Consider the following 23551-nt stretch of genomic DNA (forward strand, 5'->3'; position numbering starts at 1 on the left):
AAATTGACGGAAACGACATCGAGTTCGTTCTTGCGCCTCCGAGCGAGAATGGTTCCATAATAAAGTCCACTATTTTTGGAGAACATTCCATATGGGTGTTGGATTTTGATTTATGCAGGAGGATGACGATGGACTCAGAAGGAGTGGTACAAGCTGTTGCTGCATTCTGGCGCAATGATCCCTACTATCCCCGGCCAGAAAAAGACCCTTCACTCTGGCGTGTATTCCGAGAACGCTATATTCAGGCTAGTGAAGTGTGTGGGAGTGAGCTACAAGCAGTGGAAGAACGGTGTCTCCTGCCAAGGCACTTTATTGACTTGGTAGAACAGGAGGGAGAGAAAAGGAAGAAAAAGCAGAGTGGTCAAGTTTCGAGTTCTGTTTACTGAAATACACCTCTTTCAAACTTCTAATAGTCGCAACCATCCGTAGATAAAGACGTCAGACATGGACAGGATTTTATACTGTGTAATAGAGCCCCGAGGACAGAAACCTGTGATCGATTAGTATTTGTGTACGCGGTCTTTGTGGAAAGAGACAGTGGCTACCATATATATCTACATTGGTTTTACTGGTCTGTGGCATGCGGCTTCTAAAGTCAAGCGCTGGAACGATGCTAAAGATGCAGTGTCACTTCTTGAGTAGCTCTGAACAAAAGGGCCGATCCAATTATCCCCTCAGAACATGTACTGCAGCCATTGGATTGGATAGCGTTTCGAAGTATAGACTTCGACAAGGAGTGGGGGAGGAGCCTTTCTTGGCTGAAAAGATAAACCAGACCAGAGTAGGAGTGCTATGGCCCAAGTTGATGCGCTCATAATTATGTACTTTCCACATTCGCCAGACGTGTTTCTCTATTTCGCTCGTTAGGGGCAAGAGACAAGTATTCGAGTTTGCATACCTTACTTTATGCCCTTCAGGATTATGAATTTGGGCCCCTAAGCAAAAGAAGCCTAGCTCATTCAAAGGAAGAGAATGAAGCCGCTTGATCAAGCCAAATCGCCTCGAGGTCCTGGGATCCGATAGGACGGACTGAACGATAATAGATTATTATACCAACGATTTAGCGTAAGAAAAATGCACTCCCTAGGAAGTGAACATAGTAACAAACTTCCGGAAGCCTTATAGAGGTCGGAAATGTGAGCGAAGGGTGAAAAAGCACCTTGAAATAGTCTCTAGCGTGATATACTCCCTTGTGGGAGTAGAGGCGTCTGAAATTTAACTCGTAGACCTGTCAGATAATTTGGTAGCCCGATGCCTAGAAATATACACCGGTTCTCCAGCAGCCCGTTTTTCGCGAGCTTTCGTATTTCGTAAATAGTGACCACCTCGACAGTAGCTGCCTCTTATAGAGGCGGACAATATTATAGTTCTGAGGTCCCAACATAGTTGTTGTTTCTTGTAGAGAATTCTCCTTGAGACTGCGTCGGTGTGGACAATTCACGACCGTTTTGCTCGTGTGTACGGGCCGATAAGCGATTCATACGGTTCGTACGCCTCGATTCTGATCCAAGATAAGCCAAGATATATTTTAGGTAGTGTGGCTTGTAGAGTATACCTTTTGTTTTTGAATTGACGTCTGTAAAAAGCTTGTCGAGTCCCTTATGACTGGGCCTACGCAAGCTATCTTCTCGAGTGCGTCTCTTGCCGACTTTATTCGTAACGACGTTAAGTTGGACCGACTAGTCGTGTGATATAAGTCGGGTTTATGCTTTAAATAGCTACAACCTTCTGTTTCCTCCTTCCTTTTCCAGCGTGATTAAGAGTGAGGCATCGAATAAGCGAAGAATCGGTACCAGATGATACCTTTAGGCTCATCCAACGAGTATACTATTGGGACCACGGTGTCCGGGCGTACCGTATACCAACGCTGGGGGCAAGGAACATACCAAGAAAGGGATATGAAGACACATGTATCTAGAACTTCGCGATCAATCGGGAACCTTGGAGCCTTTGACTAGGGGTACATAGTCCTCAAATTGCTATCGAACGAAACTGGGAAGAGGTCCAGATGTCACGAGCATGCTTAAGCCCCAGTTAGCTTCCAATAAGATCATTTACAAGTAAGAACAGCCCCACTTCTATAGTTAGACCATACCCTATCTGTACGGCAAACTACGATCTAACGAGGAGACATAATTGTGAAGGCAATTACCTGTCATCCTAGCAGGTTCCGGACAAAACAGATAACTTCTATGCTATAAATACGTTCACATCCCGCGATTATTTGACGCATACACAAAAGCGCACGCGATAGCTGGCTGCCAAGAAACTTACACGACCCTGGCCTCTCGAACTCGGTCCAGGAGCCACCAATGAGCATATCGTTTTGGCGAAATACAATCGGGCAGAAACAGATACCAGTCATCCTCCTCGTATGGAGCTATGCAATTGGTGCACTTGAAAGCTTCACAGTATTCCGGGTAGAAACCACTGTATTCCCAATCAAGAAGGCCAGTAACCACCCACTGGTTGTGGTCGTCCATGTCTACCGCAATATTATCTGGTCGAAGATCACCATGCGTGAAGACAATCTTTACCTCTTCGGATTGAGGCGGGTAAAGTTGACGAAGAAGTTCAACAAATACCTCACCACCGGGGTGCGGGCTCGAGAATAAGAAATCTTCAAATTCACTTAAGCTCCGAATCGGCTTCTCACTCTGCCGAAGGTGCCTTCTGATGTCTTTGCAACCTTCGCCGGCTACACCCCCAAGTGGGGATCCATCAGGGTAAGGTATAGATCTTAGATCTGACATGATCGTATTCAGCTGATCTCTGATGGAAGCCTTTTGGCCGCTGTCCAGCTGAGGCCATACTGCCGCAAGAGTCATTGAGGGCTTGTATGTCTGAAAAATAAGGGCTATCCCACTCATTCGCACGTACCCTAGAGGCCTTGGAGCAGGGATGGCTGGCTTGTGACGCTCGAGATATTGCAGCGCCGTATATTCAGTATCATCATCCACACGCCGTATCGCCTTCACAACGATATCGGTAGCACACTTGAAAACCATCATCTTATTCGGCAGTGGCGACTTCCACAGAACCTCACTTGTTTGCATAACTTCAAACATTCGGTCGGAGAGGCCATCTGGTAGAGGGTCTGCAATTTCGGGTGCCTCTTCCAGTAGTCTCAACACCGCTGGGGATAGAGGCCATATTATATCAACGGGATCTGACCTGCGAAGACAATCCCGGATATCGTCTTCTTTGGGCTTTTTGGTGCTTTCGGACTCCTCTGCTTAAGAATACCCATTAGCTTTGTGTAGATCTTGTTCTTCCATCTAGCTTACCGAAAGCTTCCTTGGCTTTGTCTTGAAATTCTTCCCGAAACTCGACCAGACGAACAGAGTAGTCCATAGGCATCTGTGTGGTCAAATCGATCTCTGGATTCTTATCGACAGCGGCTTGTAACTTCCTCAGCGTATGCGCATTAAATTTCGCAGCCTTGGATTTGGGGGGTGCCGAGATGATCGACGCATCGTGGCCTCTTTTTAGGTCCCTTGAGGATAGTTGCGTGCTGCATCCGTTTCGATTTTCCGACGTATGGGCTTCCAATCTCGCGGCCTTAGATTCGGGGGTTGACGTGGCGTCCGAGTCATCTAGGCTTCTCTTCTGAACCATGATAAGAGGATTGGCGCTGTGTTTATCTAGATCATTTGAAGAGAATGTGTGTGTGTGTGTGTGTGTGTGTGTGTGTGTGAGAAAGGGCGCCAAAGGATAGTATCGAAGGCCCAGATCAGCCAGATCAGGGGAGAAGAGAAGAAAAAAATCATTCGGTTCTCTATTGTTGTTAAGAAGAGAAAGGGCGCTGACAAGAAAGCTGGGGTGTTGATCTGGGCACCGCCTACCTACTCTGGACGATGTGTGCCAAAGGCATCATGAGTGATTGTTATTCTTAGCCTATACGGCCATCTTCATTCTTCTCGACAATGTGTATCTCTTCTACGCAATACATGTAACGCCCGCGGTGTTTTGTTATCTGTCCATCGGGCCGACCATTATTGGGTAATTTGTATGACCAGACCATGCCCCTATTAAGCATCTGCTCTGCATTGTCAAGCTCCTCTGCCAACCAGGGTACAGGTAATCCAAAACTCGATTTCCTTTTCAGACTTTCACTGTCTATTGCCCATGCCCAATATGACAAGTGCTTACCGAGATTAGATAGTCAGATAGCCCAAGGTATTCCTCTCGTGCACTTGATAGAAACGGATTCGAACTCCGAATCGGTATCTACCTATCCATGGATCATCGGAGGCCCTACGTAACCATTTTGCCTCAGCAGCCGAACAACGTGGTACTACAATACTGACGGATTCACCAATTTCGCGGAGCTGACAGGAAATATAGGCTAGATTGATTGCCCGACGCCTCTATGCATTAGAAATCGAGTAGGAAACCGACTGGGCGGGAGAGTTCTATCCGCTACGAAATCCCGGCACCCATGGCGAGACTACCAGGGGCGCCTTCAATGTGTAGATACTTTTGCTTAAGAAAGCAGATGCAATATGGGCGGATATTTCAGGACGTCGACGTGACGAAAGACTTAGAGCTTAATGGTTGTCCCTCGCAACAAGATCATGATGACGCGTTGGAGGTGCTTGACAATCTAAACACCAGTCTTAGTTGCCTTCATTTTATATCCCCAAGCAATTGAAGCACCGAGTTGCTCTGGTGACACAGATTGGCCATTCAGTCAAACATGCAGCAGCTATTGCTCAAGGTTCTATCTTTCCCCTTCTACATCATCACAAATCCAGTCACGACTCCAGTGTCGACACCGAATTGCAAATCTTCCCCCCATAATGACAGCTGGCCCTCTGTCAAAGAATGGAATGCTCTCAACCAGTCTATCGGAGGGAGTCTCCTTCAAACCGTCCCAGCAGCTTCGTCATGTTACGATGGGAACCCGTTCAATTCGCCCTACAACTGCTCCGACGTGAGGGCCCAGTGGCGCTACGGAATTTCACACACCTCGTGGCCTGAGAGCATTCATTACACTCTCTTCACCAACAACTCTTGCATTCCGCCAGGCGTTGATGGGTACAGCAAGACAAAGGGGTGCAGTATCACCGGACTGCCTCGGTATATCGTCAACGCTACAAAAGAGGAGCAAGTGCGCAAGGCTATGAAATGGGCTTCCGAGCGAGATATCCGTATTGTCATCAAATCCACAGGGCACGATTTTAATGGTCGGTATGTGTTTTTTTTGATCTGGAACCTACGCCGCGTTTGAACTGCTGACACCAAGCTCTCCAGATCGACCGGTGCAAACTCCCTCTCTATCTGGACACACCACTTCAACCATATCAAGCACGACAATGCCTGGCACATACCCGGCAGTAACGAGACCGCAAATGTCCTGATCTGCGGCGGGGGTGTGATCTGGGCCTCCGCATACGCCGCTGCAAACAAAATACACCGAGCAGTCATCGGAAGCGAGGACGTCACTGTCGGTCTTGGTGGCTTGCTGCAAAATGGCGGCCACGGCGTTCTGTCCAGCCATCACGGCCTCGGTTCAGACCAGGTCTACCAAGCGACTGTCATCACTAGCGATGGACGCCGTCTTGTTGCCAACGACGAGCAGAACCAGGATCTCTTCTGGGCCATTCGAGGAGGCGGCGGCGGTCAATTTGGCGTCGTGACGGAGTTCGTCATCCGAACTCTTCCTAAACCTGCCAACATGGTTACTGGTGGATTGTTCTTCTGCCCCCGAGACAAATCCGATGCGAGTGAGACTGCCTCGTGGGCGGCGTATGCGGAAACAGCCTCACAGCTCCCGGACCTGGTAGACGAGGGGATCACCGGCACTGTGAGCTCGATGATCGGCCAAATGGCCGTGAAATACTCAGGCTTGAAGGAAGCCGTCCCCGGTCCTGCGATCACGATGACTCTGATGACGTTCAATTCGACCACAGGACACATGAGAAACGTCCTCACCAAGCTGGCTACTAAAGTCAGCGCCGCCAGCGATGGAAATCTCAACCTCAGCGTCATTGAGCCATTAAAGGATGACTTTTGGTGGTTCAATGACCCCGATGTCCTCATCAGCAGATTCGCGGGGTCAGCTCGCTTGTTCACCAGTCGACTCTTGGGGCGACCTGAATTGTCCGACCTCCCGAGGAAGAACCTGACGGACTTCCTCAAGCAGATTCCAGTCGCCGAGGATCCCGAGGAGGGAACACTGGTGCGCTGGGATATCCAGGCTGGGCCTGGTCCGGCCGAAGTCCCCGAGAAACGACGTGGCAGCGTCCTTCCAGCCTGGCGCACTGCATACTCGTTAACAATGACATGGGGTGCCTCGATGAACTCGACGGAAGATCCGAGCAAGGCATTGGCAGCTGCGGCAGAGTGGTATGAGAACGTCAAGGAGCCTGTTTGGAGGGAGTGGGCGCCTGACGGCGGGACTTATAGAAATGCAGGGAATGGCCTTAGTCGTACATGGAAGCAGGATTTCTACGGCGACAACTACGACAAGCTGTTGAAGATCAAGCGTAAGTATGATCCGAGTGAGAGTCTGTTTGTGTACAGCGGGCTGGGCAGTGATCGATGGAATTATGATTTACACAGCGGCCTGCTCTGTCGAGTGGATCGATCCTGATGGATGATTCAGGTGTCTTCGGGTTGATATAAGTTTCAAAAGCTGCGAGGAACTCCCTTGCCAGATCTATAAAATTGAAGCAATCGCCGTAATGGATTTCTTTGAAGAGGTCGAGGTTTGTGAATCATCCATTTCCGAACTATCACTCGTGGACAATTGGCCGCCGCACGGCATATAGGAAGAGAAAACCCCCGCAACTAGTATAAACCATAACGATACGAAATAATGCTTTGAATCAAATCACTACGACCCCTAAAATGCCCGGTCAAAAGCCCAGGAAACAGACAAAAACGCCGATATCCACGACCCGCTACAAGATGCGCATCCAAAAAGTCCCGACACGCCCCCACCTGCAAGCACGCTAGCAGATAAAGCCCCCTTTTCAGGACTAATCCACAATCCCTGGCCCATTCAGGAAAGCGCACGGTTCACGAGTGGGCAGGCCCCCAATCTGACTTGCCAACAACCACCCTCGGAACGACCCCGACTCTGGCATGCGCTGAATATTTCGTCAGGCCGGAGGGATCTGCACAGACAGCAAAGGAATCCTCAGTACTATATTCCCTAGCTGATTCCCCATCTCGAGCACTGTATTTGAAGTCAGCTTTGCGCCCGTCACACAAGGTGGATGTATACATATACAGCACAAGCAAGGCTGCCACGTTGTGCGCGTTCTCCGCTATACTCCACCCCACTCGGCGAGCTAAACGGTACACAGCCAATAGCCGCCTCTAGCGATGACCCACATATAAATATGGAATTATCATTTCTCACTGCTCACGTAGAATTTTTTTTGCTGGCTGCTGACCATCCTCCCCCTGACAAAGTCGAGCAAGGAAAAAAAAAATGAAAAACTCGGGGGAAAAACGGGCTGCGTTGAGTGGGTCGCCCAGAGTCTCGGCGTCCCTTGTTCCATGGAACCCTTGCTCGAATCGGGCTACTTCCACAGCTAAAACGTCGAAGTGACACGTCCTGCGTGTACACCGGACCGTGGACGCGGGGACCCAAGTCCGGAGTGCTGGGTTGGTATGACGCCATGCTACAGATGACGCCCTCGGATTTGACGTGATGATGCTGGCCTCTCCAGGGAACTATACATTCAAATGCGTAAATTTGTGCGAGGATGAGATCATGGATTTAGGAGGTTTGCTGGGTGCGCAGGGGGTGGGGATTGGGAAGTTGGGTGCTTAGGACACAGGTGCATAGACTAATTCGAGCTTAATTGAAAGACATGAATATCCGATAGCCGCGGCTTGAACAAACGAAGGACGTACATTGCTGCTGTTTCGCTGGAGGTAGAAAAGGACAAAGCAAGAAAGAAATGCAGGGGGTATTTGAATGAATGAACACAACAGCCGCCCAAACATGATGATAGTAATGGAAATAACAAAGACCCGGCATGTGTGCAATAACGGGATGACTTGGAAGATGCAGTTGGCATCAAATCATCGAGTACGCTTTGTATTGCCCCCAGAATTACCGGCCGCTGGCCGCTTTTGCCCTCCCATACTGCTGGAGGGACCGCCAGGACCAGCTGACTCGGCCGCACGAACCAATGCTCCCAGCTTGAGAAGAAAGGCTTTGGGCGCCCGATTGACCTCGATCTTGCGCTGGATCTTACGTAGATGATGGCTCCACTGGCTAAGGGAGGACGGAGGGAGGGCGTCCATGGCGTCGAGGACGAACAGCTCCGCGTCCGGTCCCAAGTCCATATCCTCAGACCCGATCAACAAATGGTATAGATTCCGTTGGTCCTCGTCCTCGCCGTGGAAAGACCGGCGACCCCAGTTATTTCCATCCAGAGAATCCTTGTTGCGGAAAGCGACGGTTTCGAGAATCGACACAAGGGCTTGGGCGGCGCCTTCGGAACCGTGAGGGGCGCGGGCGGCAATGTTAGCACGGATTCGAGAAACTGCCCGGCGAAGGTGCAGCACAACCTCGTCGACTTCGACGATTCCTCCACCCGGACTGGTGGGGTCTACCGGCCGCTCCCCTGTCGCGCAGTATCGGTCAAAATCAGCCAGCAGTCGGCGGAACTGTTCTTGAATCTTGTCAAAATAAATCGCGGCACAGGCACCGGCCGGCATAGCCTTGCACAAGCTGCTAAAGAACCCGTCGTCGTGAACCGCAAGTCGGAAGATGGTCGCTTCGAAATCGCCCTGAACCACACACTGCTCTGCGGTGCGCGCCTGCGTCGTTGTCTCGACCGCCAAATCCTGTCGGAAGTCCTCTGGCAGGACTTTCGGGCTGAAGGCCGAGAAGACGTCTCGCACCTTTTCGGCTCGCGTCATGCCTGACGTCCTTCCGTCACCTTCGACCCGTAGATACTGCCAGTTCAGCCGATCCGCCACTGCCTCTAGCTTCCCCTTGAGGAGGTCCTCAATGGGCGTCCGCACACGGGGGCGGCCGTCCTCGGACAGAGCCACCTCCGTCTGCGGAGGACCGGAAAGGAAAGAGCCATGGAGCTGGTCGAGGAGCCACTGCAGGAGGAAAGCAATCAGCACCACCAGAACAGTTTTCTCGATTGTACAGGGGGGATGGGAATAGAAAAAGGGTAAGAGTGCCCGGCACACTTACAAAGATGTGATGGCAGGCCATCTCTGGCCGCCCTTGGAAGGTCGAGCAGGTACAAGTCGGGGTGTCCCGGTCAAGGTGGACTTGCGGTCGATCCAGCAGCTGAAAGTCATAGCCGGAGCTCGAGGCACGACAATTGACCACATCGAATTGTCCCGTCAAGCCCACGAGAGCCCTGGCTTCAGACTCGGTATCTAGATGGCGGAGATCGTAGGTGATCCCAGACTGAGCCCGAACCATCGACGCGCCAGTAGATCCATCGTCGCTGCTCTCCTCCTCTTCATCACTTGCACTCTCCGCTACAGAAGACCCGTCGTCTTCGCCATGGTCACTTTCGTCGTTGGAAGGCTCAGGCCGCCCCGCCGTGCGGGCCGTCCTGGTCGACTGGGCCCGCGACTGCGACATGTTCTGCCCGATAGACAACCTGTGGAATTGTCTCGTTGGGGCAGACATGGCCGATCGAAAGGGAAAAGGGGAAGAGGAAGGGGGGAATACGAGAGAAGATACTTCCACACAGATGCTGGATGGAGATGGAAGGCTTCACTGGAGAGTTCTTCCGACCCATGGACGGGAGCGGGTACCGCGAACCATGGAACAGCGAGCCCCTTCCCGCTTTAAATAATCCGACATCCAAGACGACGACGTCCAGGCTATCGCGTGGATGATTCATTCTTTCCCCCGATCTCCATGGGGTGCGGCAGCAGCTCCTGTGGCAGCTGTGGCAGCTGTGCCCGCGCAGACCCGCGAGGCCAAGTTCCCCTCGGGTCAAGAGTCCCGCCCCGAGGGAAAATGGTACCGCAGGTAGGAAAGTGGAAAATCAATCACAAGAAAAAAGAAAAAAAAAATCATGACGTTGGGCGCAGAGAGGAGATTTGCCAACGGCGCTTAAGGGAAACAAAGGGTCTAGGGCGGCCAGATGGGGAGAAGGGGGGGAAAGATTCACACGGGGGGCGCAGGAGTCGAAGGGAGGATGTTTTAACAAAGCCTCAACCGTTGCATTATGCCTTGTACCATGACACTGATCAGCATCATCGCGCAGCGCACAGACGGCCCACTGATAGGATGGTGTGGAAAGATCGGAGAGTGGGTGCCTCGCCCCAAGAGCCCATCGGTCCAGGCGTGGAGAAACGAAGCTGGCAGTACGGCCAGTCCTTTGTCTGGTTACCATGGACTGGGTCTACATTTCGTCCCTGCAGAGGATGTGCACACCGGATAGTATAGTAGACGCCGTTGGCGAAGCAAGAGGGACAACCGCCATGGATAGACAGGCACAGAGAATGTGCATCCTTGGGGGTGCATTGGTGGTGTAGGCACAGCACAGGGTGTTGGCTAGTTGACGATCTCGCACGATCTGCGATCGCATAGACTGGCCTCAGCGGGAAGGAATCTGGACCAGCTTCTTTGGCTTCCCGCCCACCTTCGGCTTGTTTATGATCGTTTTTGCCCTCGCAAGCAGAGGGCATCCTTGCAAGAGAATAGAATGATTAGGATTCGCGAACATATCATGATCGTCCGATCAACGTCAGATTGCTCTGTGCCAGTGGCAAGTACACGCGACTAACGGCTGAGGTATGACTGAGCAAGGGATCCTGGAATGATCAATGCTCAAATCATGTAGCATGGCCGAGGCTCCTTCCAGAATGAGCAAAGGTAAACGGCGAAGAAGCAGTCTCGAAGCCTGCAGATGAGGGGTGGAATGCATCTAGAAAGGGGGGAGCGAAATAAAGCTAGAGTCATAGACGCCGCAGCATCACCTCGGCTGGGATCGTCAACACAGAAGTTGGTGATTCATAGGGTCACCTTGCATATCGTCGCTGGGCAATTGGCAGAGGTTCACCGATCCAGAGACGACCTGGCAGTCCCACGCGGCACAGCAAAGGAGGGGCGGCAAGAGCTCCTGCGCCTGCACTGCGCATTGTCGCTTGGTCGATGGCGCGTTAATTTGTGGATGATCAGTCTTGTTGTCTAGTGCAGGGGGGTTAGCGAATCCGGACTCGTCGAAATGCGCTGTGCGGCATAGTAGGGCCCGCCGGCCTGGGTATTGGGTCTGGAGATGCTTCCCCCCCTGCAAATCACCGGGGCCCAAACATATCTCGGAGGGAGACTGTCATCGGCTTTGCGGAGCAGGCGCGGAGAATACGTCTGCTGTGCAACTTGCGTCGATCGGCAGGAATTGGCGTCTAATGGCTAGGGTTGGCTGTCGGCCGCCAATCGCTGTGTCCGGGCGCCTAAAAAAACGTGCCTGGCCTGCACTCCATTGGACCGATCAGGGCGGCGTAGGAGCTGTGACTTCCAGTGATCAACTAGATCGATCAATTCAACTTGGTGGTTCGACAAGATTGTCTGTGCGCTTTCTGGCCTGCATCACTTGACTGGTTTTGGCCCCTGCTGATGGCGCAGCCACAGTGGGTGGCGCGCGATTGGTTGCGGATGGGCAGAAGCACCGTGCGAAAAGGCAGGCTTTGAAGACTTGAACCTGGCCATCTGTGGAGAGTTTCCTCGCCGCAACAGTTCAGCTGGACATCCAAGATCTCTTCTTGCTCCAAAGGCTTTGGGGGGAGGAAGACAGGAAAGGAGGGACCTGAATGCATGATTGACTGTGTAACGCGGGGGAAAATACTCCGACATTATAAGCCTCGATTCGATTGGCCTGCGCCTTCCAGTCTGACACGCCTCCAGTGGGTCTACAGCACCAGGGACGAGCAACATGCTATTCGCCGACGATGATAACAAAAGGAGAGGGGAAATGCGTAGTATAGTAAATTCCACAGCTAAAAACGAGCGGGTATCCTAGGGGAGAAAGTAAACAAGGCAAGAGCAGAACCGTGATAGCTTTGAATGCCATGCAACACGCAACAAGAATAAACGAAGGGTATAGTTGGCATGTAAGGGAATTCGTCGCATCATAAGCCGTCAGATGAATTCGATAACAAGTATCCAAATCAGGATAATCAAGATCATTGGTTGTTTCGGGCTGCATTGCGCTTCTTTGCATTTTCCAGCGCGATGCGCAATCGTTCTTGATGCCCCATCTCGGGATCCGGGATTTGGCCAGCTAGAGCTGGAGTTGGTCCAGGGGAGGCCGTCGCAGGGCGAATCTCAATCGGCGGCACGTCGGCGCTCTGACTGGCCGGAATCGTCTGTTCTGTGCTGGAGGAGACTGGAGGCGTAGTTCTGGGAGTCTCTCTTAGATCCTGGAGGAGACGTTGGATGGCTGAATCGATCTCCTCGGGGCCTTTCTGGATACTCTGCAATTTTGCCTCCTGATCACTCTGGATCTTCTCATCTTCCTTTCTCTTTTCAACCTCGAGCCGCTGGAAGACCTCCGGTTCCGAGTTGGCATATCGCGCTTCGGCGACGGAGATGTTGTAGTCGGCATCGTTGAGGATCATATCCGCAACCCCGGAGCTGCGAATGATTGCCTCCGAATCCGCTCGGAGGGATGCAGCAAACGTCGCTGCCGACTTGAGGATCTGTTCGACTTCAGAATCCGGGAGTCCGGAAGCGCGGAGGGTTGTGGGATCTAGCTGGGCTGCCTTCGACGCAAGCTCGTCCAGATGGCTCTGATTCATACCTAGCCCGTGTAGGATTGCATCGTCGAAGGAATCCATAAGCCGATTGGCTCGTTCGTCGCGGTCCTTGGCTGCTTCCAGAATGTTTCGCTTTTCCATCAAGTTGAAGTCTCCATCCAGTTTCCGGAGACTGCCCATGTCACCCATGAACACGAGCGGTCGGCGTTCTGCTTTCTTGCGCCGACGTTCGCAGTCCAGTGCAATCTCCAGCCGCTTCTGAAATCGGATTTCGAGTTTATTGTGTATTTCGTTGACCATCTTCATAGTCACAGATGGGCTGCATTGCTTGCCCTTTTGATCGCGATCGAGTTGGTTGAGAGCCGAATCATAAGACTTTCGCAGGGCAGAGATCTCATCCTTGAGCCGCTCGTCTAGAGGGTTGAAGACCTGCGAGATGAAATTTTCTACTTCTTGCCGCTCTTCGTCTAGCTGAACTCGAGCTTCGCTCTGCCGGAAGTCTTCTTCCAGAGTATTGATGTCCGCATAGCCGATCTCTTTTCCATTGAAAAGACTATCAATCTGCGCTTCTGAATCCTCCTGACGAGTCGTCCGTTCTTCATCTAGCCGCTGACGACGGCCTTTCGCAGTGTCTTCCCAGTCGTCGATACTCTTTTGAATGTACGAGAAGTCGTCAGGGAATTTCTCAAGATCTTCGCGAGTGGTGATATGCCATGAACTCTCAGACTGTTTGTCCAGTGGGGTCCAAACCATTGAACGTAAATCTTCAACCACGTTGTCTGATCGACCCTGTCTAAGAGATTCAGGGAGGAGAGGTAGCGGCGTTGTGTTGCGACGAGTACTCGATTGGTATGCGGTGCTCTTATGACGAATAAGACCGAGGAAAGTCTCATCATGTTCACGTGGGGCTGGAGTTGTCAAAGTGGAAGACCTTGAGCGAGAAGTGGAAGGCGGAGCATTAGACATGACTCGTCCGCTCACGGCGGATGCCTGTCGTAAATCCGAATAGGCTTGGTATGCTGGGCGGTCGAAGGAAAGATTGTCTGAGCCACGCTGGGGACCCTCCGTGTACTGGAAGGGAGTGTAGATTGGCCGTGGAGGGTTCGTGGTGAGCGGCCCCAAAGCCTGCTTCTGAGGAGCCTCATCAAGAGGCATCGACTCCCTCACGGGGAGACGATTTGAGGCTTCGACACCTGAAGGAAGAGTCGACAGATTTGGGATCCATTGTGAGCCTCGACGGGCTTGCTTGCCCAGAATGGGGCGTCCTCCCGCACTATACTCACTGCCCGCATCATCATCGTTCCCGTCTTCGGTCGTCGAGGATGGGGATGTTAACTCTTCGGTTGCCACTGGAATCAATCCAGATTCGATAGGCGTCTCCCGGTTTCTTGAACTTGGAGGGACTCGGTTTTGTGTCGGCAAAGAGGCAGGCGGATCTTCACGAGTGACTGGGGCCTCGGGCTCAATATTATAGAGAATTTCTCGAAGCTTGGTCTCTTTGGACATGAAAGCCGTGAATATCTTGTAACGTTCTTCATCCGAGTCGGCCACGGCCTCCTTACGAAGCATCGCAACGTAGCGCGAGAGAGAGGATTTGAACCACGGGTCGAGGTCTTCATAGGGATCTGGCTCTTTTGGGATGACTGTACCAGCTCGCACCTCGGGGTTGGTGATTGCTGGGCTTTGATTCAATCCCAGATCCCGAGCAAGAGGTGGGCTGCTCTGGACCGGGTTCGGGTCCTCAGCCGGGATGCCTTGATTACACTGAGATTGAGGCTGTGGCTGAGATGCTGGGTCTGGACGAGTAGTTTGAGCGGGCTGATTGGCCGGACTCAGCGGGCGAACCCATGCATCGATGACATTGTCAATGCTCTCGGCGTGGTCCGAGAAAGATACCCCAGAATTCACGCTGTCTGTTCGTGCTGGGAGCGATTGCACACCATGTGCCATATCAGGGCTGATCGGCGATATCGAGTCATTTCGTCGGGCCGCGGGGCCCTGATTCGAATACATGGTGACGGGGATGTGCTGGGTTGTGTCTAGCCGTGGCGAAGGACTATTGGCTGGACTGACCAAGCCCGGGTTTGGAAAGCCAGTGGAGAAGCCCGGAGGAGTTTGAACCGTCTCCTGTGCCTGCGACGCAGGCCTCCTGGGGGGAAACCAAGCTGCATCGTCGACCTCGGCCGGAGTTGGACCGAAATGCTCCCAATCGGAGGGGGTTCCCGGGCCTAATGCTGACGAAGTGGCCAGAGAGGCCGTGTTCAGGCCCAAGGAAGTTGGCGGCGATGGCCCATATGGCCCTGTTGCTACTGGCGGTCCTGAGCTCTGTGTCTGCAGCGGGGGTCTCGGAGACGGACTGCTCTGTTGCACCGGCGGGTTCTGATACCCTTGGGGTATTTTAGGGGGCGGAGGCGGGACAGGCGCTGGAGATGATGATACTGTATATGGCGGCGGAAGGCTGGAGGGCGAATGAGGCAGAGCATCTGCAAAGGAATCAGCTCCATGGCCGGGAGCTGGGGGTCGAAAGCTAGGGTTTGCGACAGGTTGTTGCGGTTGTGCATAGGCATACGGCTGCTCGTTGGTACTCGCGGGTCGAGGCTGCAATGAATGTCAGTTGCGACAGCTTTCTCGCGCGCGCGGTCTCGCTTCAACGCACCGGCAGTGGTGGAGGGGCATGTATCGGGTGCACCTGTTGATTGTACCGCACTCCCCACGCCCGAGGATCCGAAGCTGGTCCCGACCCAGGCGAGACACTTGGATTCACTGGAGAGCCAGAGATCGGACCAAAATTCGCGGGCGAATATGCAGCGCCTATCGCTGGAGGGCGAGGCGGCGGCGGCGGCAGCGCTGTCTCGGGCTGTGGAACAGGCCGACGTGGAGGCAGACGCCATTCAGGCTGCGATGGTTCGGACTGGTTGGTGTGTCCGTACATGGTTGCGCATCGCACAGACTGGGGAGGGAAGTGAGTGAAGGGTGAAGGAAGCAGGGCAAGCTGCGGACAGCTCCGAGTTAAAAGAGTTAAAACTGGGCCAGGCTGTGCAGAGATGGTGGAGAGCGGAAGAAGACTTCGACACGAAGCTCGCATTGCGATGCCCCACCGAATCCTGTGACACAAAAATAGCGACATGCATGCTGTATACTACAAGTACTTCCAGCAAGGGTGTGAGTTCATGGTTTACCAAGTATTCCTGGATTGTTAGATTCGAGGTGTGTTATTTCCAAGACATCTCTGAACTGTATGTATCCAGCTCATATACCTAGTAACTATACCTATCTTGCTATCACCACCCGCGGGTCTATAAGAAATAATTAAAATTAAGTAGGGCCCCCGGCCCTAGAATTTTCAGGTCGCAGAGCCCAACTTGGCCCCAAAGCTGCCCTGCTCTTGTATTATTATTACCGTGCCAGAAAACGTGGCCGGATGCGTTCAAGCCCGCGTCGCTTTGTTGACGTTTCTTTGAACCTTCAGCGACTTTGGGTTATACCGAGCCAAGGATTGGATGGATTCTTTGTTGACTATCAGACCATGTTTCCACGAAGATATCTTAGCTAGAATAGCAAGCACATCCCAAAAATAAATGCGCAGCTTTTCTTTGTTCACAGACCCTTCGAAGCATCCTGAAGTCCTCTCCCAGACATTCCCAAAGGATGCACGAGGCTTATAACTTGTCTGTCAACTACACGAGCAGAACTCGATTTTGAGACCGAGTACATGAAGATGTCAGTGAACACCCTCTGATTATACCTTGATAGAATTTATTGCCCGAAGGTATATAATCGGACACTGGTGTCACTGACGCAACTAACCGGTCTAATATGGGAAGTTTGTTGTCCAAAGAAGCCCCCAAACCACAACCACAACCACAACAAATATCACCGCAAATCATGGAGAAGCTGCAAGCCGCATACAACCGCCGCAAGCGCCGTTACTCGAGCTTTTTCAAAGACCGTCCTCCGGTCGAAGCAATCCAGATCCCTGGCGGACCACCACGACCGGACGTTTTTGACGAAGTGAAGCTCGGCCCGTACGTGTCAGAGACAGACGCAAAGATTGCGTATCAAGTGTGGTCACTCCCGGATGAGGTTCTAGGACGCGAATGGAGAGCAAGAGCCGATCGTCCCTTTCCTGCACCGGAGACAGAGACCGGGGAGGAACGAGAAACGCATGCGCTGGGGCGCAACGTTTACGAGCATCTCATGCTGGACCCGCTCATCCCCCTCTCACGCGCAGATGCAGAGAAAACGAAGTCAAAGGCGCTGAAGCAGGGAGAATACTGGAATACGGTGGAGATGATTCGCCCTTGGAGGGACGATATCATTCGCGAGAGTCCAATCCACACTGTCGCATTTTGGACGGCCGAGAGTATCAGGCTGGAGCTGAAAGAACGAGGGCTGCGGCCGACAGGAAGTCGCGATATCCTCGAGGATTGCTTGATCGAGGACGAGATCAAGCGGCATTGTGGGATTATGCCACGGAGCGACCTTTCTCACTGGGCTATCGAACGTCCAGAGAAATATGCTTTGCAGCCCGCCACGACGAAGAAGATGTCTGCGCTCGACATGTACACTTTTGCCGTCCATCTGAGTCCATATAATCCAGCTTATTGGGTCAGCCGCGCCTACTGCCATTACCAACAAGCCTACTTCGACCTGGCCCTCGGGGATGCCTGGCGTGCAAAGCTTCTCTGTGACGTGCTTCTGAGCATCAAGGAACGGAGCCGACAACCGGGCCTCTATACTCGCGTCTGGCACGCTATCGAACAGCACCTACTAGCCGTGCCTCAATACTCCGCGCCTCCAAACCAGGGACAATTCAAGCCGGAAATCTTTCTCATGCGAGAGCTAGGCGCTGCGCAATTCATCCCCACCCTGCTGCAAGCAATCGACAACATTATGGACTTGAGTATGATAGCCCTGAGTTGCTGGAAAGATTACTCGTCGGAGGATCTTCAATACAGATCCAAGCTCGTCACGTCTCATCGCGACGCGATGGTCCCTGCGATACGCAAGGATGTAGTCGCCGATGTAGAGGACGTTTACTGCGACCACATGGAGCACCAGAAGCTCTTTTGGTACGAGAAGCTGCATGGCTGGAGCCCTGCGGATCGAAGCTATCCATATGAAACACACGACGTGCAACGCGCCGACCAGACATTTCTCGACACACTCAACCTGAATCTTTTCCATTTAGATGCGCATGACCCGAATGCTGTCCCGGCGAAAGTCCGGGAGGCTTGTTTCGCACGAGACAGCCACGGCCTGGGAGTCTTCGCGACCGACGACATCAAAAAAGGGGATGTGATTTATTACGAAGAACCCACCATCCGGGGTAATCTCCCCCCACGTCGGATGAAGCTGGATAATTCCAAGCCGCTGGATGAATGGCGATGCGAGAACTGCCAAATGATCGTGCATACAGAGCTTTTGATCAATGGGGATGTATGTGCTTGTGCCGAGCATTGGACGCACCGTCCGAATACGCCGGGGTTAGTATTCTGCCCGACGGTGGGATCCAGGTCCTGCCTCAATATTGCGCGCGAGGTCCATCATTTCGGTACTTGCGGGAAGAACTGGAGCTGGCTCTATGATTCCATGCGGCCGAATATCATGGACTACAACGGCATCGAGCATCTTGCCCATAGCAACGAAACACAGGGAACCGGCCTTAGTTTGCTGCTGAGAAATGTCTTTGAGATCACCCTAGAGCGTCGCCGAGATAGTCCAGATCTTGGCCCGCACGAGATCAACGAGCTTCTCGTTCTTGAAGGGGACGGCCAGCGGTGGAAAGACAGCTGGTTTCCGTTCTCGATGGCCGGCAATATCACCGTGCCATTTGATATCCTCACCTTGCTTGGCGTCGACATCTTCCGCGATCTCTCCTTCGATACCTGGGTGATCCAGATTGTCCTACGAAAATTGCTCACAAATGTCATACCGTGGGACAAGCAGCGTCGAGGCCGAGTGCCCGACATTCAGTTTGCGGACCATAACAAAGCGCCCGAGCACCCAGACGACCAAGACCGCAGGATTAAAAAGAGATTACCGTTCAGAGACTGGGATCCGTCATTCATGAACCTGTATCTCTTTCCGGGACTGAGCATGTTCAACCACTCCTGCCGCAAGGCACACAATGCGGAATGGGGATATGACACCACCATACCCAACCGCGTGGCTGTATGGGCCACCAGGAGTATCCTGAAAGGAGAGGAGATTCGTCTTCGCTACCGATATGGCAAGGTCCGGTCCCAAGACCGCGCAACTCGACTCTTCGGAGGGGAGTGCCTGTGCCCTGAATGCCAGGCTCATCCACCGCCCGAGTATGATCCTCATCCCCAAGAGATTGACGGCGCTTATGAGACAGATGGGACTGTTCATACAGACATTCCGGCCCCATCAGAGTCGGAGGATGAAGGGGAAGAGAAACAGAAAACCGAAGAAAACGAGGACACGAAAGGAACGAAGAAGGCAAAGGTGGACGGGGGAGCTACACTTGTAGCAGGCAAAAGCGCAGTCGAAAATGATGGCGGATCCAATTCAGCCCGCTACCGCTCCTTGCCTAGAAAGGTAGTACCTCGATCTGTGGATCTGATTCCCGTTGGCATGGGCGAGAAGGTTCGTCACAACGGCCGGACGTGGAAAGCACGCCGTAGAGAGAACAAGGTACCCAAGACTTGGTTTATAACCCTGAACCAACAAATATTGAAAAAGATAGAGAAGGAGGCACGGAAACCAGGGCAAACCCGAAAGGAGTTTAAGGCGGAGGTCGAACTGGTTCGACAGAGATGGTGGAAGGAGCATCAGGAAAATCAGCGGAAGAAAGCAGCTATGGCAGCGGCGCAGGAAATGGGGATCATCGATTGAGACAAGTTGTGCTTTGGGGCTGAAGGAGGACATGCGGTCGAAGGAATATACTTGTGATATATGCGCGTCGTCTTGCTTTCGGCGAGGCTTATAGATGACCGGGTGTTCCATTTTGAATGATTGCTTTCTGACTACCCATTATGCATTAACTAAATCCTCACTCGATACAAGGGGGGGTCCTGGCTTTGGTAACCGTGAGTATAGTGATCCCTGATGCCCTGGAGATAAAATGACAGCTCCATCAAGTCAAGCTTCTCCACCTGTCAGCATTCCAAGGTTAGCTCGTCATAGTGCACAACCCCACTGAGTTAAAGTGCTTAAGGTGACACTAGTGTGTTAAAATTCCTTGATTCCCAAGATATTGAGTAACCTGTGCGCTTTATAGAGTTTAAGTGACACAATTTCCCCGCCGGGGTGTATAAAATGAAAGCCTCCGAGACCCCTCGCAGTGCTTTCCCACCGAGTGCCCACTTCTTGCATCATCAGAAGATACAGGAGTACCTGAGAAATTCTATTCAACACTTGAATCAAACTTCTCTCATCCATCATGTCCATGTTCGCCCCCGCTGAAGCTCCGAGATCCCATCTTGGCCGCTACCGCCTACTTGCGCCCTCTGCTGCGGTCAAGGTGAGCCCATTGTGTCTGGGAGCGATGAACTTTGGAGATAGCTGGTAAGAATGAGCTTGCCTGGGGGTTATCATTCTTTAACTGCACAATATAGCTCACAAGAATATTAGGAAAGCAGGACTCGGCGAATGTGACAAAGAAACCTCGTTCAAAATCTTGGATACATTCTATGAGAACGGGGGCAACTTCATCGATACGTGAGTCTCTCCGTCCCCATCATCAACACCACCTGAGCATCATATAGCTAACTAGCACTTCGAGCTCAGTGCCAACGCATATCAGAATGAAGAGTCCGAAGCCTGGCTTGGCGAATGGATGGAAAAGCGCGGTGTACGCGACGAGATTGTGATGGCTACAAAATACACCTCCCCCTACCAAAAGCATAATCAATCCAAACTCCAGCCCAACTACGTCGGTAACAATGCAAAGAGCCTGAGGCTCTCTGTGGAGGCGAGCTTGAAGAAGCTACGCACGGATTATATTGATCTTGTACGTCTCCAATTAATCCCATAACAACTATATCCTTTTCATATAGCGTCAGTGCAACTGGACATACTAACGCAGATACTAGCTATACGTCCACTGGTGGGACTTCAGCACCTCCATCGAGGAAGTCATGACCTCACTCAACCAGCTCGTGATCGCAGGCAAAGTAATCTACCTGGGCATCAGCGACACTCCGGCCTGGATCGTGAGCAAAGCAAATCAATGTAAGAATCCACCCCGTCCCACGCGGCTCAACACCTCAAGCCACGCCTCGCTCACACGTTCACCAACAGTCGCCCGCGACAACGGCCTGCGCCCCTTCTCCGTCTACCAGGGCCAATGGAACGCCGCGCGCCGCGACTTCGAGCGCGACATCATCCCCATGTGCGCCGCAGAGAACATGGGCCTCTGCCCCTGGGGCGCGCTCGGCGGCGGTGCCTTCAAAACCGCCGCGCAGCGCGCCGAGCTCGACAAGAGCGGCAACCCTGGACGACAGGTCCAGCCGCGGGATATCGATGTCGCGGTCGCGGACGTGCTGGAGAAGGTCGCCGCGCGCCGTGGGACCATCATCACGAGCGTGGCGCTTGCGTACGTCATGAGCAAGTTCCCCTATGTATCGCCCATTGTGGGTGGGCGCAACGTGGAGCATTTGCAGGGGAATATCGAGGCGTTGGGACTGGTGCTGTCGCAGGAGGATATTGATGAGATCGAGAGCGCGTATGACTTTGATCTTGGGTTCCCTATGGCTTTCCTCTTCCGTGGGGTGAAGGAGGCGCATCCGGCGAATTCGGTGTTTTTGAATGCGACGGCGCGGATGGACTATCCGGATTTGCCGCGGCCTCCTGCTCACAAGTCCTTGGAGGAGCTGTGATGGTGTGTGGTGGATGGGATGGACTAGTAGTAATCGATGTTTGAGCTTGGGGTAGAAGCCGCTAATTTGAAAAGGTAACTCCGGGCCTGGAAGAGGGCATTCAATGGCAGAGCAATTATCCAGGAACATATCCATTATATGCATGCAAAACTCGAAACAAACATGAGAGACTTAAGAGACTTGTAAAGTACATAGAAGAAGCATAAACCAAAGGCCCCAGCATCCGATTTACAGTACAGCACCCGGGCTCACCATATCAGGGCGCCCCAGAAATGCACAAAACACACCAGGTATATCTCACATCAGTTCTCCAAGGGGAGGGGTTCCGCGGTGGTGCGGACGTGACGGCCTAGCTTCTCTAGCTCGCCGATAATACCACCACCAGACAGACTCCACTTCTCACCGACCCAGGTCTCGTTGACGTTCTCGCGCACCAAGCCGCTGCGGGCAAAGTACTCGAGGTAGCCGCGGGTCTCGTCGCGGGTCAGGCCACCAAGGGTCTGCAGCTCGAGGGCACCTTCCTTGGCCGAGGGCTTATCGACCGGCTTGAACAGTTCTAGGACGCGGGTATCGGGGTTGCTGTAAGCCTCAGCCGAGGGATAGTCAGGGGATGAAGGGCTGACGCCCTCTTGACGGGCGGTCAGCTGATCCAAGCCCACCTCGAAGCTGTAGATGCTGGGGTTGTTGGAGGTGGAGGTGGCGTACAACAGCATGCCACCGTTGTTGAGTGAGGACTGGCCGCTCTTCAGCAGGGAAACGAAGTGGTCAACGAAAACAAGGTCATGGGCGTGAACAGGAGTGAAGTCGGAGGCGCGATAGGCGCTCTCGGTCATCCAGTGGCCAAGTCCATCTACGGTAACGAGCATCGGAGGGCGGGGCTTGAAATCCTTCTCGAGTCCCGGGGCTGCGGCGGTCGCTGTGAGCTCAGTCCACAGAGCCTGGAAAACGGGCCAGGCGACGGCAGCATCCTGGAACCCGAGCTTGGCCAGGTCCTCCAGAGTCGAGGAGGGCGTCAGGCCCTTCAGAGCTGGGTGTTGCTGGGAAACCCGGAGGTTGGCCAGAACCTCGCGATTGGCCTCGACAGTGCGAGTCAACAGAGCCGACGTCGCGGTCGCCTGGACATACTTTGTTGGGTTGCTGCCCTCAATGGCAGCGTAGCCCGTGTCACCAGAGACGAGATCTCGGGCTGTGATCCAAAGTCAGAAACATCATACACACGATATCTGTTGGAATCGATTATCGAACTTACCATCAGGGACTGTGATCACCACCCACTTCTTCAGGAATCCCATAGCCATGGCTTGGAGCAAATGCACAGTCTTGCCAGAGCCCTTCAATCCTGTGACAATCTTCTTGACAACCTTGCCCTTCTCAGCAGCATCGACATCACCAGATATCTTCTCAAACAAGCGTCCCATCTCAAGCGTGTCGCGACGCATGACCGTGCCCGGCCGGCGGAATATGGACCAACCCTGCTTTGGCTTGAAAGCCTCCACGGCTCTCAATTGATCCAGCATAGTGATAGGCAGACCAATAACAGAACCACGCAGGCGAGCATCGACCATAGTCTCGGCAGACAGGTCCTTCATGCCCTCGATCTCGAGGGCATTGGGGTTGCTGAGCACGATGCGTTTCCGCATCGCCTTGCGCTCTCCGACAGCCGGGGGACGCGCCCGCTCCACGGTCTTCTTCTTCTTTCTCCGCAGCGTCTGACCCTGTCGGTACTTCATCGCAGTCAAGCTGTTACCCTTCTTCTTGGCAGGCTGGGCATATTGCACGGCGGAGGAGTGGAAGGGGGCGCTCGTTATCCGGGGAGTTGCGGTGGATGGAGGGAGAATTGCTCGCGGTGTTGTACGGAGCCGCGAGAGGCAGCTCCAGCACCACGCGGAGGCCATTGGGTCAGAAACACTGGCGCAGCGGCCAGTGCGGGAGCAGTTCGTGCAGAACTCGAGTTGTGGTGGTGGCTGGAGACCTGGCTGAGAGAGGTGAAGCACCCATAATAA

General features: G+C 53.0%; 7 protein-coding genes across 7 annotated transcripts; 3 read left to right on the forward strand and 4 right to left on the reverse strand.

Moving 5' to 3' along the window:
- Positions 1 to 2270: 2270 nt before the first annotated feature.
- Positions 2271 to 3618, reverse strand: N7459_006890 (uncharacterized protein; the record flags this gene model as incomplete). The annotated part of the gene is made up of 3 exons (XM_056946058.1): positions 2271 to 2739; positions 2881 to 3235; positions 3288 to 3618. 3 exons carry the CDS (start codon positions 3616 to 3618, stop codon positions 2271 to 2273), a joined length of 1155 nt encoding a protein of 384 aa, XP_056798057.1.
- A 1081-nt stretch (positions 3619 to 4699) lies between these two features.
- N7459_006891 (putative isoamyl alcohol oxidase) lies at positions 4700 to 6598 on the forward strand (the record flags this gene model as incomplete). Its single annotated transcript, XM_056946059.1, has 2 exons — positions 4700 to 5193; positions 5257 to 6598. 2 exons carry the CDS (start codon positions 4700 to 4702, stop codon positions 6596 to 6598), a joined length of 1836 nt encoding a protein of 611 aa, XP_056798058.1.
- A 1445-nt stretch (positions 6599 to 8043) lies between these two features.
- On the reverse strand, positions 8044 to 9625 carry N7459_006892 (uncharacterized protein; the record flags this gene model as incomplete). The annotated part of the gene is made up of 2 exons (XM_056946060.1): positions 8044 to 9078; positions 9176 to 9625. The coding sequence occupies 2 exons, from the start codon at positions 9623 to 9625 to the stop codon at positions 8044 to 8046; spliced, it is 1485 nt and encodes a 494-aa protein (XP_056798059.1).
- Positions 9626 to 12129: 2504 nt separating this feature from the next.
- On the reverse strand, positions 12130 to 15634 carry N7459_006893 (uncharacterized protein; the record flags this gene model as incomplete). Its single annotated transcript, XM_056946061.1, has 2 exons — positions 12130 to 15300; positions 15359 to 15634. 2 exons carry the CDS (start codon positions 15632 to 15634, stop codon positions 12130 to 12132), a joined length of 3447 nt encoding a protein of 1148 aa, XP_056798060.1.
- Positions 15635 to 16587: 953 nt separating this feature from the next.
- Positions 16588 to 19563, forward strand: N7459_006894 (uncharacterized protein; the record flags this gene model as incomplete). Its single annotated transcript, XM_056946062.1, has 1 exon — positions 16588 to 19563. The coding sequence occupies one exon, from the start codon at positions 16588 to 16590 to the stop codon at positions 19561 to 19563; it is 2976 nt and encodes a 991-aa protein (XP_056798061.1).
- A 547-nt stretch (positions 19564 to 20110) lies between these two features.
- On the forward strand, positions 20111 to 21548 carry N7459_006895 (uncharacterized protein; the record flags this gene model as incomplete). Its single annotated transcript, XM_056946063.1, has 4 exons — positions 20111 to 20235; positions 20302 to 20388; positions 20458 to 20680; positions 20763 to 21548. 4 exons carry the CDS (start codon positions 20111 to 20113, stop codon positions 21546 to 21548), a joined length of 1221 nt encoding a protein of 406 aa, XP_056798062.1.
- Positions 21549 to 21850: 302 nt separating this feature from the next.
- N7459_006896 (mitochondrial 37S ribosomal protein mS29) lies at positions 21851 to 23443 on the reverse strand (the record flags this gene model as incomplete). Its single annotated transcript, XM_056946064.1, has 2 exons — positions 21851 to 22734; positions 22798 to 23443. 2 exons carry the CDS (start codon positions 23441 to 23443, stop codon positions 21851 to 21853), a joined length of 1530 nt encoding a protein of 509 aa, XP_056798063.1.
- Between the last annotated feature and the right edge of the window lie 108 nt (positions 23444 to 23551).

This window comes from Penicillium hispanicum (assembly GCF_028827665.1).
Source record: "Penicillium hispanicum strain IBT 35686 chromosome Unknown utg000006l_segment0_segment0, whole genome shotgun sequence".
Taxonomy (NCBI): Eukaryota; Fungi; Ascomycota; class Eurotiomycetes; order Eurotiales; family Aspergillaceae; genus Penicillium; species Penicillium hispanicum.